This window comes from Electrona antarctica (assembly GCF_951216825.1).
Source record: "Electrona antarctica genome assembly, chromosome: 13".
NCBI classification, from domain to species: domain Eukaryota; kingdom Metazoa; phylum Chordata; class Actinopteri; order Myctophiformes; family Myctophidae; genus Electrona; species Electrona antarctica.
In genome coordinates, this window is record NC_136794.1 from 23,572,896 (window position 1) to 23,590,960 (window position 18,065).

An 18,065-nucleotide genomic window follows, 5' to 3' on the forward strand; every position below is an offset into this window, starting at 1 on the left:
GCAAGCCCTGTCAAAAGTGAGACTTCTGCAATGGCTACAGCTGCAAAGTAAAATTCAGAGAGTTTGTTTGACTCTTCTGAGTTAAATGACACTCCAGATTTTGCTGTGTGTGGTGTTAAAAAGGGGGAAGTTAACTGAAAGGGCAGACGTCCACTGTTATCACGACGCAGCAGAGACTGCAAATATGAGCAAATATGGCCAAAGTCCTAATACGGATTCATCAGGGCAGGAAGAGGATACGAAGGCGAGGAGAGAGAAGAAGAAGAAGAAGACAACGACGATGGAGGCATATTCTCTCCTTTTCACAGCCTTTGGGTGAAGTTTTCAGGAAATACCCCTTTAAGAGCTTTTTCTTTGTTCTTGAACCAGTCGTCCTGCTTCATGCCCATTAGCCAGCCATCATCCTGAACACACAAACAGACAGACAGACAGACAGACAGACAGGCAGGCAGACAGACAGACAGACAGACAGACAGACAGACAGACAGACAGACAGACAGACAGACAGACAGACAGACAGACAGACAGACAGACAGACAGACAGACAGACAGACACACACACACACACACACACACACACACACACACACACACACACACACACACACACACGCAAATGCACAGACACACATAGAAACAACAACACAGCAGTGTTATTTTTGAATAACACACCATTTAGTTTTAGTCCTATTTTAGTCATCTGATTTTTTTTGTCTCAGTGTATAGATAGATAGATACAAAATCGTAGTCTTTTTGTAGGGGTGTAACGATTTTAACAGTGATACGATGTGTATCACGATAAATGGTTGACGATACAATACATGGATGATATTGGTTCATATTTTTCGATGCAGTTACTATATCGTTATACCCTTTATCTTATCTTTTAGTTAAGCCCTAACCACACCAAAGGGTCAAGACGGTTTTAGCGTTGTCCCTGCGGTGTGATATGTCTTGTTGCACGTTGACCCACGTTGACCCTAGTGATTCAACGCCCAATTCAATGGCCCAAACCACACCAAAGGGCCGAGACGGTTTTAGCGCTAACTCCTTGCAACCGTTTGGACCCAAGGAGTTGCATGGTGACCCTTTGGTGTGGTTAGGGCTTTAATCTTAATGCAATGTTAATTTTGACAGAAAAGATTTAGTCTAGTCTTTTGAATAACACACCATTTAGTTTGAGTCCTATTTTAGTCGTCTGAAATTGTTTCATCTTAGTCTAGTCTTAGTCGACTAAATATCAAAATCTTAGTCTTAGTTAACAAAATTATCAATGCAACACAGTAATATATTGTCATTTGTCAAATATATACACACAGACATGCATGTGTGTGTACGACGTGCTGCGTTGGGTGCGTACCTGTTCTTCTGGGTTGTCAAAGGGAATGACTAGCACTATATCTCCAGCCTTCATTTCCAGCTCATCTGAGTCATTGGCAGTGTAATCATGCATCACCTGGATCTGTAACAGACAGGACAGCGTGGGTACAGTGCCTCGGAAACAAAGTCCTGTCAGACTAATTATGGCAGAGTAGGCCAGTAGTGGGGTTTCCCAGTGGATGGAGGCAAAAGGGGATTAAAGTGTTAGTTCAGATTTTTGCAGTTAAAGCTGTCCAAAGAACAGAAGCCTAATCTCTCCCTTGGTAAGGGTAACTAATCGTCGATTACCCCATGCGGGACACCCAGGTTTAAATCCGGGTGGAAACTTTGAAATTACCTTGAACAGCATTCCTGCAGGCATTGCCTGTGTCTCTGATGCTCCATTGGTTGACTCTGCCACTACTGTTGGTGTCTAGACGGAAAAAAGGACACTGGAAATGGGATCAGTTGCCACAATAACATCTGGGGTACTAAGTTGTAATCTATATTCACACTGACCTCCTCAGGTGCTGTTTCATCTTCTGTGACTTCTGCTGCTGGAGGAGACGATTCACCCTGTGAACACAGATTAGAACAGTTATACACATGTTAGAAAGAGAGAGGGGGGGGGGGGGGGGTAAAAGGGAGGCTATGGAAGCCCACCACAAACGGGTGGAGTGTGATGTTTGGCAAACTGTTTAGGAGCAATATAAACGTGTGTGTGTGTGTGTGTGTGTGTGTGTGTGTGTGTGTGTGTGTGTGTGTGACGTGGCTTGGCCTGTTGTAGCGCCACCATGAGGCTGATTTGAAAACTGTCAAGTGGCATTTCTTCCAAAGCCTAGTGGGAATATGCATGCACAGTTTCACCACAATCGGACGCTGCGTTGAGTAGTTGTGGCGATTTGTACAAAACGGGTACAAAGCGGGCTTTGGAAGCCAATCTTAGCCAATCAGGATGGAGTCTGAGGAATCTGAAAGACCCGTTTCGTTGAATGGCTCTAGAGAGACTGTGTACCAATTTGCGTGATGTTTGGACAAAATCTGTGTGTACTGTCCAAAAACTTGTTTTGCACAAAGCGGCCTCCTGGTGGCGCTATAACAGGCCGTTCTGGAAAATTTGTTAATCGTTGGCACCCAGGGAGTGTGTGTGCAAAATTTGGCATCGACCGGGTTAACGGTGCCGGAGATTAGCTGGTCACAGACGGACGGACGGACGGACGGACGGACGGACGGACGGACGGACGGAGTGCAAAACATACTCTCTCTCCATGCCTTCGGCCTGGTGGAGACAATTAGTTAGTTTTTTATTGGAATTGAGACTTTTTTCACAATAAAAACAAATTGTAATTCATGTTAAAATGTTGTATGCAAATGTTGTATGCAAAACCATACATCGCAATTGCAAGAAATGAACATGTACATTTTTGCGATATAAAGTCATAACTTTTTTTTCTCCACAGTGGTTGAAACAGGCTTCCATAGGGGGCAGACAGAACAAAAACAGAACAACATACTGTAGGTACAGTTACAGTAGATGAAGAGACAAATGCAACAGAGCTAATAGTATGATGGCCTAAACAGAGCAGCTGTAGTTTACACAGGCAGCTGAGCAGGGACAGACAGAATAGACACTGAAAACCTACGGTACAGTAAAGACACATATCCAGCAATGTTTACTCTTTATGTGTACTTGTGATGAGCAGTTGCTGTGATAAGGCACCGCAAACATTTTCTGACAATTTCTTTTGAGAAGAAATATAGTGCCGACGGTCAGACCCAGGCTTGTTAAAACATAACAGGCAATGCCGTCACGCGTGAGGAACCCACCGTAAACAGACTGTAGCATTGTTCATGTTCATCCAAAGACGTTCGGATTGAACTGAGTAGCTATGGACAACTAACCCTCATTCATTCTGTCTTTTATATACGTACATACTTTTGTATACTGTAGGCCTGCATCAAAAAGAAACCCCTGATCCCGATCCCCCCCCACCCCCGTCAATGCATCAGCCCTTGTAATGCATTCTGCACATCTGCCTCTCAATATCCCTTTGTCTCCATTTCTTTCTATATATCATCTACCCCACCCCCACATCCCACCACCACGTACACTCATCAAAAGTCGATGCATCCATTCTGTTTGTCCAGATGCATCTCTTTTTCTCCCCTCTCCTTGGTTTACCTGACCCTCCTCATGGACCTCATCACCCTCAATGACCGCAGCCGGAATGGCTTCTTCCTGGACCGCTTCTTCCTGGATCGCTTCTTCCTGGACCGCTTCTTCCTGGATCGCTTTTTCCTGGATCACTTGTTCCTGGATCACTTCTTCCTGGATCACTTCTTCGTGGACGGCTTGTTCCTGGACGTCTTCTTTGTGGACGGCTTGTTCCTGGACGTCTTCTTTGTGGACGGCTTGTTCCTGGACGTCTTCTTTGTGGACAGCTTCTTCCTGGGTAGTCTCTTCCTCTGCGGCCTCGCCCTGAGCCTCGGCAGCGGGCGCTTCGTCCTCCGGGGAGGAGGAGGGCAGCACCTCTCTGACCGGCTGGGTTCCGTCATCACCCCAGCCGTCTTGGGCCGCGGCCACGGGGTCCATGCGAATCGGCTGGCTTCCGTCGTCACCCCAGCCTTCCGCGGCAGCGGCTACCGGGTCGTAACGGACAGGCTTTTTGCCGTCGTCCCCCCAGCCTTCCGCAGCGGCCTCCATGGGGTCATAGTTGCGCTGAGGGGGAGGTTGGACAGGGGGAGTCTCCTCGACCACGGCACCATTGTCCTCAGGCTGAGGAGCAAAATGGCCGAGGGGTTGCGGAGATGAATTGTAAGGTTTGTTTTGCATTATATGAGGAAGGGGTTCAAATATCAAAAGTCAAAAAGATTTTAAGGCATTGAGGAGTCACAGATAAGAGTTACATACAGGCAGTGTCAATGGAAACGTCTATTTTTAAAGGGGTAAAGGGGTATTATATCATGTTGAAGGTTTATGGGCAGAATGGTGGGCAAGGCGTAAAGAGGCAAAACTTAAACAAAGGTTTGATGTTTAGTACGGGCAAGCAATTGTGAAATTGGTGGAATATTAATGGGGTATTCAAGGATAAACCAGGAAAGGTTGTCAGAATGGCAAACAAGGCTCATGGCTCACCAAGCCTTAGCATTCAGTTTTAAAAGTGGTCAGAATGGATTGGGTATTTGGACATTAAAATGATATGGGTTAATAGGAAGAGTTCCACAGCAGATGGCATTAAGTCATCACCATGACATTCGGTAAGGCTGATGTGGAAGGAGAAATGATTGCCAAGAAGGGAGGTTTCAAACCAAATAAAAACAAATGGAGAAAAGTAGGGGTGGCGATTAAAGGCGCGCAGGGTGGGGAGGGTTGGGGGGGGGGGGGGGGGGGGCATTGCAGGCTTCTCCAATCAAAAGACAGATGCTGGCTCTTCTGTGTTTGGCAGGCATGGTTTACTATCCCAGTTATGTTCATAATTATGGAGAAAGGAGAAGGTTGCCATGTAAGAGTAGAGGTGTCCTTTTCTGCTCTCTTTGATTATTCCCAAGCATGAATACGGCAGCAACTAAACGATTTCAGACACATATCTCTTACAGCCAAAGGGATGGACAAAAGGGTTAGAAAATGGTCTGATGGTTAACCTGAAAGAAACACTCAGTGAAGTTGCCCAGTTGAGCTAGACGTAGATGTAGAGGTTTAGGAATCATAGCTTTGCATCCGCTTTGCCATTTCTATCCCTACTGGTAAGAATTCTCAGGATGCAAAATGATGCAAATGATACCAACCCACAGAAGAAAGACGCTAGATTTTCAGCTTTTGTGAGCAACTTCACTTAACTTAAAAAAATCAAAACAAAAAAAAACAGTCCCTGTATGTCGCATGTAAACAGTGTGGAACATACAGGGAGATGAGGAGGAAGGAGGAAAGGAGGTCGAGTATCTCGTCCAAGACTCCAAGGTCAATTCAGCTCCAAATCAGTCCACCATGGAAGGGATCTCAATGTCATTTTCCACACATTTGTGTTTGAATGAAAATGAACCAACTAGGCGCTATATCTTTTGTTGTACACATTTTTAACGAACATCGAAAATAATCGATCTACAAGCTGTAAATGTCCCAGATTGAAAGTGGTTAATGGTGTCATCTATCTAACCTTTAGTACCATTGTGGTAGTATACTTATATATACCTAAGTAAGAAGTAAGAAGAAGGCTCATACTGTACATACTGATGTGTCCAATGAATCACAGCTGTACAGCAGCACACTGCACAGTGATTTCTGAAGTGAAACTGAATTGAGCCATTGTTGATGTAACTCACTTCCAAGGTGTCTGATTGTGCTGTAAGACAGCTACCCCTTGCTTTCCGCACAGAGCAGTTTTCACAGCAAGCAACGGGCACAAGGATATGGTGAACAGAAACAGATTTCAGAAGAAAACAGAGTGGCAGCCATTGAACAAGTCCCTCCTGAGTCCCGCACTGAGTCAAGCAATTCTCTCTGCAGGTGCTGTAGGGGTATATCAAGTGAGACTTCTATAATGGCTGCCTTATGTAACATGGTCAGTGTGGATGATGTTGATGACGATGATGACAACGATGACAACATGCTGATTACAGGCAAATACTTTGAGTATAGTGGCGACGGTGATAGGGGTAGGGGCACAGAAAAATGCTTATGCTAATGCTATGCTTATGCTTACCCACGAGTCCCAGGATGCAGGCTGCAGAGAATAGAGTGGGCAGAGTAAGAAGAAGGCTCATACTGTACATACTGATGTGTCCAATGAATCACATATTGGACACATCTGGTCATTCTCGTCTAGCCCTATTGCATTCACTAACACATTACACATCTGGTCATTCTCGTCTAGCCCTATTGCATTCACTAACACACTACACATCTGGTCATTCTCCTCTAGCCCTATTGCATTCACTAACACACTACAAATGCAGATCCCATGCTCGAAACCCACACAGCCACAGCAGTGGTTCTTCAGAATAGCAAGAGTACAAACAAGCAACTCATAAAAAGAAGTACGGTAGAGCTTAAATACAAAGTGTTAAACTTTCACACAAAAAGGCCCTACTTATCACATAAATAATGTATTGCATCTTAAACTCTTACTATTCTCTAAACATCAGACTACTACAGTAATTTTAAACTTAATTTGCATCTATATACCATTGAGTATACTGCCCCCAAAACCAACCGATGAATAGCACTTTTGACTAGTCTACTGTACCTATACTGCACTGTAAACGCATTAGCGCTTTCTTTATATATAGCCATACTGTTGATGCAGTTGTAATAGACATTAGTAGCAGTACTTGCGCGCTCTGCTTGTAGGCCATGCATGGCCTACTTGTGTGCAAGGCTCAAGTTGGCAGTGCATTTCTAGTTTTTTACTGTTGCTTTCTTTCTTCTTTTTATGTTTTTAATACCTGTGCCTCTTTTGAATGTGTCTGATATTTTTAATGTGACAAGCCACATGAGTTACAGAGAACTATTTTGCTCCCATGTATGCCAAGTGTGAATTATGGAAGTGACATTAAAATTGATTCTGATTCTGAGTTGTCCGGAAACAAAGGACTTTCTCCATACAAAGTATTACAAACATAACATACAGTAGCATAACATTGGCATTGGCAGAGTTGTTGTAGAAAAGGTATGACTAAAGGTTAACAGTGGATGGAGACCTGGCAGTAGGAATAAATCAGTCTATATCCACTATTATTATTCAAAATACTGGCCGTATGTTATTTTTGTCTGCCAATGACATAAAAAATGTCTCATTCAAAAAGCAGTATATTTGACTCACTGGCATTAATTTCTAGTGTGGCTTATGCCGTGGGTGTGGTTTAGTGGTGTTTGCTAGCACAGGGAAGTTAACGTTTTCCTCAGGTATGCAGGAAGAGAAGTGAGAGCACAGCAAAGTATATTGTCTACAGTTCATGCCACAATCCACTGGTGGTGGCGAACTGGACTGAAGCAGAGCAGCTACTCCAGGTCAAACAAGCGCAAGCTTAACAAGTGACCTCATCGTGTATCCAGATATATGTCTAGCTTGTTTCAAGATAGTTTAAATCATTGTATTTGACTAACAATTGCCAGAGACTTTGTAAGAAATATAACGTTCTAATCTTCTAAATCTCTCCAATAAACAGTAGAATGGGGTTACTTCACTTAACCTTTTGTTACTTGTTTAATGTATCCAGGTTCTTTCTTGAAACAGGCCACATTGCCATAAAACAAGTGAAGCTTCTGCACACCGCATATCGACCTGTTCATAGATCATTTGATTTAAATATATAATGAAAGAAGCTTTGAAACACACCACATAATGTGTCTGGATATACAATGAAACCACTTGCTTAGCTCCCAGCTTTCACAGAGTCGGTCTGTACAGTCTATGTGGTCATGCTGTGAGTATTCCACCTGCGTGACCGTAGTCGTTGCTGTGTTCAGAGAGTCCAGATCCATGTCCAACAGGTTGCTCACTGCAGGACTTTCAAACTGACAACGACAACGGATAGGATAGACTTAAGGCCTATTCATACTCCAGGTTTCGGTGATGAGGTGACCACAGCAACGGTGGTCACCTCATCACCTAAAACTGGAGTATGATGAATAGGCCTTCAGTGGCTAACATGGCAGCACAGAGGCAGTATAGGAATAGAATAGAATAGAATAGAATAGAATAGAATAGAATAGAACCGCATTTAGAAGGGAATGATAAAGACGAGAAGAGAACAGTAGAATGGACTATAGCAGAAAGAGGTACAACAGAACAGAACAGAACAGAATAGAATAGAGTGAAGAAGGGTTGGGCAAAGAGGAGTTGAGAATACTAGAATGGACTATAATGTAGCAGAATGAAGTAGAATAGACTAGAATGAGGAGATGCAGCAGGCCAGAGAAAGGTATTAGTGTGACCTGTCAGGGGAGACAGCAGCTGTGCATTAGACTGACCTGTGTCGGGGACGTGATGCTGATATCTGGCGTTTCCGCAGCGGCATCAAACAGATTAATGATATTCTCTGTTTTCATCTCCTTAGAGGGCGTCGCCTTGGGGCGTTGAGGAGGAGGCATTGCTGGCTTCAGCTACAACGGACGATATAGGAGAGTAGCTTACATTGTAAGTAAAAATGTTTTGCCGTCATGTACAGTAATGCCATATCTTTCATCCCACGTGTCACAGTGTGTGTGTGTGTGTGTGTGTGTGTGTGTGTGTGTGTGTGTGTGTGTGTGTGTGTGCGCGCGCTAGTGTGTGTGTGTGTGTGTGTGTGTGTGTGTGTGTGTGTGTTGTGTGTTCACTTGTGTCTACGTGCGTGTGTTCTGTATCTCTACTGTACCTTGGATGGGGACTTAGGGATGGGTGGTGGCGCTGCTGGCCTCAGAGTGTGATTAGATTCCTCTCTGCCACTGAGAGAGAGAGAGAGAGAGAGAGAGAGAGAGAGAGAGAGAGAGAGAGAGAGAGAGAGAGAGAGAGAGAGAGAAAGAGAGAGCATGCGTGCGTGCGTGCGTGCGAGCGAGCGAGATAAATTAAAGGTACGAGAAATGGACAGAAAGAGAAAAAGATAGATGGGAGAAGAAGGGGTGAGATAAGAGCAGATTAGAACAAATGTAACGATGGGGGACCAACGCTGGGAGAGAAACAAAAACTAAGAGAGGGAACCAGGCAAGATCGCTTCCAGTAGGAAGCTGTTACAAGTATGTGATTAGCTGGGCATGCTCTATGTGAGTGAAACTCTAAGAGGAGGGAGGAGGTGGTCGATGCAGGCGCTGTCATGCAAGAAAAGTGACCCTCCCGTCTCTCTCCCTCCTTCCCTCCCTCTATCCAGTCTCTCCCTCCCATGCAAACAGGCTCAGTCTGTGCCAAAACCTATATGAGATCTCAGAATGCGACCGCACAGTAAAGCCCTGAGGGCTAATTCAACTTTGAGAGTGTAAAATAATTGACCTGTTGGGTTGAATTAACACTTGGGGTTCTGCAGTGCCAATAACCTGACACTGACACGGCAGTCCCAGAGCTCTAGATACTGACAAGGGTTTAGCATACACCGACTGATACCTCGGTAACAAGACAGGTTTGCCAAACATTCGTATCCAGTATCTACCACCCTGGGTGAGACTTTCAGTGGAGCCTATACTGTTTTGTTGTGCACCAACTACCAGAAGAAAAAAAAACAAGCAGCGGTCTGCCTCGAACCCTCCCGAGACTGCAGGCCGACTGACAGACAGACAGATGGCCGGACAGACAGACAGATGCAGTCCGACAGACAGACAAGAGTTTTGTCACCGTGGTAACAACCACTGCTGTTGCTGTTTACCTCCTGGTTGCTCCTGACGACGCGCCACGGCGGTTACCTGTCTTGCTGCAAGGGGTGGGGAGGGGGGTGGGGAGGGGGGGGGTGGAGGGGTGTGGGCAAGGGTTATGGGTGGTTTCACGTTAATTCAAATCATTTCACGTATCTCAGTATTTTGTTAATTTTCTGATAATATCCAACCTGCTATTTTGGGTACATGTGTTTTTTTTTGTGGAACGTTTGTTCACCTATTATGACATGGCCAGAAGGCCGATGCTAGGATTCATGTAGTCTCACATAGCCAAACCTTCCTACCTTTCTCAGGTGGATTAGGCAGCGCTGTGAAAGGTCTAGCTATGCGAGACTAGAATTCATGTGGTTAATTAAATGTGTTTAATCTTGATGTGCATGCTTCGCATGTCACTATGTATCCCGTTGTTCAGTCCTATTTTCTGGGAAGTTAAAGCATTATATTATTTACTCTACCCCCCTTTTTTGTACATTTATCAAGAGAACTATATAATAATCATAATTGAATAATTGAAGGAGAGAAAGAGAGAGAGCAAGAGAGAGTCTTCATATATTGTAGCAGTGGTAGGGTTTTAGGCATTTAGCAGACGCTCTTAATCCAGAAGGATTTACAATACGCAAGGACAACAATAAATTAGTAATGACCAGGTGTGTTTTGACAAAATACACAGATCAGGTTACATTTCTCGCACAACAAAGCGTTTTGTGATTGGTCTAAAAAGAAAGCTTCCAGGGGAAGTATTGCCCTACAGACCCAGACTCGTTCTTAGGTCGGTACCAGGCCTGTTTAGACCCGTTCTTAGGTCGGTACCAGGCCTGTTTAGACCCGTTCTTAGGTCGGTACCAGGCCTGTTTTGTTGTGAGATGAGAAAAGCCTGGGAACGAGGTTACATCATATCAATGATGGATTTTGATTCCATGGCTTTAATTGGTCCTTACTGACCTGCTGGTGTCGGTTTTTTCCAGGTTTACCAGGACATCATACAGATCCTGATCCAACTGTAGGCGGGAGGCGAGCGCAAAGCGACATAGACACAGAAAAAGGAGTGAAAGGTGGAATGTTAGTGGTCTGTACCTGCAACAGTTGAAACGAGAGACTGACGACTGACGAGCCTATATAATAATGAATTTAGCTGCAATGAGAAATGCTGCATCTAGGAATTAATAAAGGCTAAGTATTGCACAATTGTGATTTAAACCACACCAATGACTCGCCATGCAACTCCTTGGAACATGCAACAACTTGCAACCATTATCTCCATTCGCAGTTGCAAGGAGTTGCGACTAGTTGCATTGGTGCGGTCTGGCCTTTAATGTAACCATCCATCAAGTCAAATATTAGACTTTTTACTCAGATCACAGACGAACTGCAAACCTATAGACACTGGAGGTCTGATGGGGGACTATTTAAATTGGTCGGAAATATAATCTGCTCATCAGAAGATTATTTCAGAGCATTTCAATTAAAATTGATTCTGTCCAAATTAACCACCATGTTGCCAATTATTTGTTTTTACAAATCCAGCAGGGGTTTTGGGTTTATGAGTCTCACCCGGCTCATCTCCTTGTGGAACTTCTCCTCAAAACCAGACAAACTTTGGAAGGTGCTGATGTAGAATCCAACACGGCTGGAGAGAGAGAGAGAGAGAGAGAGAGAGAGAGAGAGAGAGAGAGAGAGAGAGAGAGAGAGAGAGAGAGAGAGAGAGAGAGAGAGAGAGAGAGAGAGAGACAGAGACAGAGAGAGAGACACAGAGAAGATATATAAGGTGCCGCTGTGTACTGGCAGAGTTTTCAGCACTTCTAGCAGGATTATATGCTGCTACATAATGGCGTTCACCTCTCTGATGATCTCAGATTGAACATGCACACTGAGTATGTTGTGAAGACGGCCCAACAACACCTTTATCACCCCAGGCCGCTAAAGAAATGTCTATATAGAAGTAGGCCTACTGTTGAAAGTGTTCTGACTGGAGGTTTCACCGGCTAGTATGGGAGCTGCTTTGCCCTCTATCGCTGGGTAATCGAGAGGATGGCTGCAAAAGTGACAAATACGTAGCCTTAATGGCAAGTCGGAAAGAGCAAAAAATATTTATTTTAACAAGCAATCAGACTTTTGAATAAGGACAAGGAATAATGTTCTCTCTGATACACATATACATGCCTTGTGATGTTTGGGCTAACCGGCAAACCAATTGCACCACCAGCCATTATAAATGTGTTTGAGACCACCATTTATTGTGAAACCTTGCTTGGCTGATAATAATAATAAGCCAAATCTACTTACTTACTTACTTACTTACTTACTTAGTTTCTGTTGAGGCTCAGCACACGCACGCACGCACGCACGCACGCACGCACGCACGCACGCACGCACGCACACACACACACACACACGCATACACGCACGCACGCATGCACGCACGCACAAACACACACACATGTACACACACACACACACACACACACACACACACACACACACACACACCTGTTCCATAGTGAAGGTAGCTCCTCCTGAAGGTCAATGTTAATCTCCTCAAATACCTTCTGGGCTCTCTCCAACTCTTCCTCTGCCTGGAGACACGCACGCACACACACACACACACACACACACACACACACACACACACACACACACACACACACACACACACACACACTTTTCACTATTTGTCATATGACATATAGGGCTTAAAGGAGTAGTTCACTCCAAAAGAATACTTGTTTACATTTTCTTGTTTTTGTCACACTCCTAGGCCAATAATTTAAGGAGACTCAATGGACTCTTTAAGTCGACTCCGCCGGTCATCAAAGTATTGGCTTCGGAATGTGACAAAAACTAATAAATCTCCATGAATTCAACGCTTCATGGTGTGTGTATTTGATAGACAATATGTAATTTTTTGGGTGAACTACTCCTTTAAGTGGCAAACACTCAGGATTTACAGTGCATAGAGAGTAGAGAGTGTGTACCTGACCCTTGGACAGGCTGGTCTGGGCGATATTATGAGCAGAAAGGATGCCTTGGGCCCAGCCTGGGGTGGCCCTCTCGAGCAGTGTGGAGGGCTGCAGAGATTTTACAAAGAGGTGGCAGAGGTGGAGAGATTAAGTAATATAGAAAAGAGAAGCTACCAGAGAGAAAGTAAACCAGGCAAATGAAAGACGAGAAGAAAGTGGGAACAGTGGAATTTCAAGGGAGTTTCGGTTGTTGTTTTTTTACGTTGAATCATTCCTTTTGGAAGATTAGCCATCACGTCAATATGTTAATTTTCTATTATAGTATATCAATATTTCAAAGACAAAATGGATGTAAATAATGGACTGGGGTTAATATGATATCAGTAACAAAACATTGTGTTGTTCAATTACCTTCGTAATTTTGATGCCCCCGGAATTCTTCTTTGCCTTGTGTGTGATGGAATAGTTGTGTCTGGCACTGTCAAAATCAACCAGCTTCCTGTCTCTCTTTGCGATACGAGACTGACCAACAGAGGGAAGAGATGGGGATTAGTGACTCTGTTAATGTCATAGCACTTAAAAGATTCTTTCATAAAAGTCAGTGCCAGTGTTTCAAAATAACCCTGGTTGTTTTCTGAGGCTTTAGAACTGTAATTTGAACCGTTTTAACAAAATAGTTGAAGCATCTCTCAATGATAAGAACCCCCAAAATTCACACAAAAGTTGATTAAAGAACTTAATATTCCACCCAGTGGTAGATAGAGTTGATTTAAAGGGGAAAAATACTAATTTTCATTTCATTTCATTGACATGAATATACCTTAGAGTTGTTGTGTGGAAATAATACAAAGTCCCCCCTTCTGTGTAGCCTAGAACTGAAGGTCTAGAACTTGGGGTCATGTGATCAGTGACATCACGAAGATGTACTCTTTGGCTTGCAGAGTACATCCTCGTGATGTCACTGATCACATGACCTCAAGTTCTAGACCTCCAGTTCTAGGCTAAATAGGGGGGGGACTATTTTTTGTATTATTTCCACACAACAACCCTTTAACCCTGAATAAAATGTTGGTGTGAGGCTGTTACTAATAGAGCCTATGAGTGGAACTTTGGTTACAGTGTGCTACTACTACTATAGCTAAGAGAACAAGAAATCTAGTATATGGCTGGATCATGTATGAAATGCTGGAAGGCGTTTAATTTGAAACAACACATACAGTATAAGCGGCAATGGGTATAACTTCAGGTTTTCCTCTTATCGCTGTAGAGGTTTGGTCGAGCCAGTTTGGCACAAGACGGGAGAGGATGGAGGGGTTTCATCAGGGACTGTGCATTAGTCCGACATCCCGTTAGTCCGACTACGTGGCCGGTTAAGACTCACTCCGTGGCTTCCGTGTGCCTTGGTATGGTTAGGGTGATGCAAATAGGCTGCATCCTGGGATGCAATACTGTCGTTGAAGTAGGACTTATAAAATGTCCCTGGGACCCATTTAAAAGACCACCCCTGGGTCCCGGGACCCATTGCATTGAAAACCGATTTACATCACTGCTTAGAGTTTAGGATAGGGTTAGTATGGGTCGGACTAATGAGCGGTCGGAACAATGACACAGTACCGTTTCATAAATGGTCAATGTTCCTCAGGGAAGGGAGAAGAGAAGAGGAGAAGAGGAGGCTGACTGGAACCAAGAGTCGTTCATACAGTATGTACTAAATAACCATAGCTGTGTAGCATCAGCCCTGGCGTCAAATGAAAAGAAGGTTGGTAATCCTGAAAGACTACATTCCATAGCCTGGCCCAGTGGCCCTGGAGGGATAATTGCTCTGCGATTAACAGCCAATCATATAACTCCATCACTCGCTCAGCCAGCCAAACATTTGCTTTTTTAGGGCTGGCACCGCTGTTGCGGACCAGCCAAGGTCCCCAGTAAATCTCAGTGTCATGTATATGTTCATAGGTGGAGTAGCATTGTGAGCAGAGACTGCCACATTACAGTAATTTACTGCAATGCATGATATCTATACCATACCTTGATATCAGGAAACTGTCCCAGGTAGGTGTCCATGGAGATGAGAGCATTGTCTACTAGTTTCTGGTGGTAGTCAGTCCAAAGCACATCACAGTCCTGCAGAATTCCCGTTCACATACGCACACGCACACACGCACGCACGCACGCACGCACGCACGCACGCACGCACGCACGCACGCACGCACACACACACAATGGGTTAATGTTGTCTCAATGTAATTTAAATCTACAATGATAATGTTGTTGCTACTATGCTACACAGTAAATTATTGAGTGTTACTTTAACAGATCTTTTTTTTTTGGGGAGTAAAAAATAAGTCTTGGGATTTTGTTGTGTAAAGTGAAACTAAATGGCTAAGATGTGTGAGGTTTACAGTTTTGTTCTCTTGCCAGGCAGAACCAATCCACTCAAGATCCCTTTCAGGTTGTAAAACAAATGAGTAAAGCAGAAATTAATATTGTACAACAAATGATTTAGCCTTGGAGATTTAAAGGACCTTGGCCGAAGTTTGTTGTGGAGAAATAACAATTACAATTTCCGCATTTAGCAGATAGTCTTATGACTTACACATTTCACGATCAGAGTAAGTGGCATGAACCCTAAACTCAACAAAATGATAGGGTAAATGGTGTAAGTGCAAAGAAAACAATTCAACATTAAAAAGAACCTATGATACTGGATACAGGTAAACAACATGCTACATAAAAACACGCTTAGCTTTTGCTAGATATATTATACCGTAGAGGTGTTGTAGATATACAGTACGTCTTAATTGTGTATGTTATGGATTAACTGTCTCCATTTCGCATTGAGTTTAAGTTTGTTGTGAGATCTCATTGCCTCATGTAACTCGTAATCACTTGTTTGTCTTAAATTAAGTTTATTAACAATGTTACACAGACATGAAGCATACACAAACAATTGCATGACTGCATGCATGTGGACATGCACATAAAATAGCTCTCTCTGTATCACTCCTTCAGTCTCAGATGCACGCACACACACATTGCAGTGACACACACACACACACACACACACACACACACACACACACACACACACACACACACACACACACACACACACACACACACACACACACACACACACACACACACACACACACAGAAACCAATATACTAATGCACTTCTAAGGCAATAAATGGGGATCTGACCTCTGCAGATCTCATACATACAACAAACACACACACACACTAATGAAAGAAGTTCTGACCTCTACCACGGACTCCACCTCATCCCTGCCCTCCCATTCTGGTTCGTACATATCAGCCAGGCATGATTGTACGTTCTTGGAGGACTCGTGCATGGCTGAGGACACACAAACACGCACGCACGCACGCACGCACACACGCACACACGCACGCACACACGCACACATACACACAAGCAAAATTGAATGCCACTATATTTGAATACATTTGATTGTTTCATGATGCTGTGTGCATGCCATGCTAACATGTTGTGTGCATTCACCTTTCACTGCCTCCAGATAGGTTCTCAGGTCCCTCTGCAGTTTGCTGCCTTCAGTCTGGAAGGGAAACAGGACATGCTGCTTACTAGATTTTCATGGGACCAACATGCTGCTACTTAGTTTACAATTAGCCACTAGTTAATCAGCCATTAGGTCTTTTGACGGAATACTGTATGAACACACACACACACACACACACACACACACACACACACACACACACACACACACACACACACACACACACACACACACACACACACACACACACACACACACACACACACACACACACACACACACACACACACACACACACACACACACACTGGCCTTTACTAATAATGCAGTTCTGTATTATGTCTTTGCTATTGTGTTAGTGCTGCTACAATGTTGAGGAACTTCAACTTGAATCTTGAAATGCAATTGCAGCTAATGTTGCAACAACATACTTATTATTGTAGCCTAGTACATTACCATGCAGTCCACTCTTTGCCGTGCACTTACATATTGTTTGTTGAAATTGATAACTCCCTCCTCAAAGGCAATATCTTTGGTCTCGTCTGCTTTGCCAAGCTTCTGAAGCACCTGTTATGAAAACAACACCATCATCAGCAATACTATTAACACTGTCAATCAATGTCAACATTTTGTTCACACGACTCTCTCACTCTCTTGTTCTCTCTCGACTCTCTTGATGGCTTTAGCCTTACAGTAAATCATCTTGCAGAGGTCAGGAGCGCCCCCTGTCTGTCACATGGGGCACAATACCGTGGCCATCCCCTCTGCAGGTGCAGGAAGGCATAACCTATAGGCCTTCAGTATAGAAATACACACAATACCCTACATTAATTCGCTCTATACGTTCGATTATAAACACGACCACTATGAATTCTGACCCCCAAAATGACTACAGTCGATGAGAGTGAGTGACGCAGGCCATTCAGAGATCATGCAACAACAGCTAGGCCTATTATAGTATCACTCAAATGCAAGTGAGAGTGGGCCTGCAGGGAAATTCTCTGAAATAGTCCTTGCCGTTGAATGACTTTGACAAACGTAACGTATAGGCTACACTGGACAGGCTATAGCCTACATTTGCCTATATACAACACCGCAGTCCAGAGAAAAAGGTGCTATGGCTTATAAATGATGCCGTGATGCGACACTGCTTCTGGGAATGCAATACAGATGCAATGGATTGGGATTCGAACGCGATGTCACGTACTTATAGGCCACATGAAATACACGTATAGATTGTGCTGTCTTTGAACGCATCTTACCTTCTCCTGGGCCCTGGTCAGTTTTTTCTGCACATTACTGGCCACTTTCCCCGCAGTCAGCCCCTTTCCCAAATTCAGCTCAGCCATCTTGTAGCGTCGTTCAGCCTTTGGATGCGAATGGGATGCAAATAATAACGATCGTCCGGACCGCTACGACGATGTATTAGAGAAAGGCATTAATGTCCAGGTGAAACGGAATAGTGAGCATTTATTTTTGGATTTATAGAGCCTAAAAAAAAGACGTCTAAGTGCAACTCTGTATGTTCCCTTACTAAAATACCGTCTGTCAGCCGAGGGGGATGCGCTGTCAAAGATGCTCTTAAAGGCACAGGTCTCATGAATGCTGCAGCTGCTGTGTGTGTGTGTGTGTGTGTGTGTGTGTGTGTGTGTGTGTGTGTGTGTGTGTGCGTGCGTGCGTGCGTGCGTGCGTGCGTGCGTGCGGGGGGAGGGGGATCTGTTGACATGTCGGTCCAGATGGTCCAGATGCGCTTTCAATTGAAATATATATTGATTTGGTTCTAAAAGAATATGCAGATCTCTTTTTTTATTATTTTATTACCCAGCATATAAGTAGCCTACATCATATGAATAATTTACCAAGGTGCTT

General features: G+C 44.0%; 1 protein-coding gene across 1 annotated transcript; it reads right to left on the reverse strand.

The window, feature by feature from the left end:
* Positions 1-194: 194 nt before the first annotated feature.
* Positions 195-17,545, reverse strand: LOC306934895 (myc box-dependent-interacting protein 1-like; the record flags this gene model as incomplete). The annotated part of the gene is made up of 20 exons (XM_079517704.1): positions 195-404; positions 1,361-1,462; positions 1,718-1,792; positions 1,879-1,944; positions 3,542-4,135; positions 6,060-6,080; positions 7,796-7,873; positions 8,330-8,461; positions 8,713-8,782; positions 9,691-9,735; positions 10,640-10,695; positions 11,249-11,324; positions 12,185-12,270; positions 12,670-12,762; positions 13,066-13,176; positions 14,683-14,778; positions 15,918-16,012; positions 16,178-16,232; positions 16,683-16,763; positions 17,459-17,545. The coding sequence occupies 20 exons, from the start codon at positions 17,543-17,545 to the stop codon at positions 303-305; spliced, it is 2,121 nt and encodes a 706-aa protein (XP_079373830.1). The 3' UTR covers positions 195-302.
* Between the last annotated feature and the right edge of the window lie 520 nt (positions 17,546-18,065).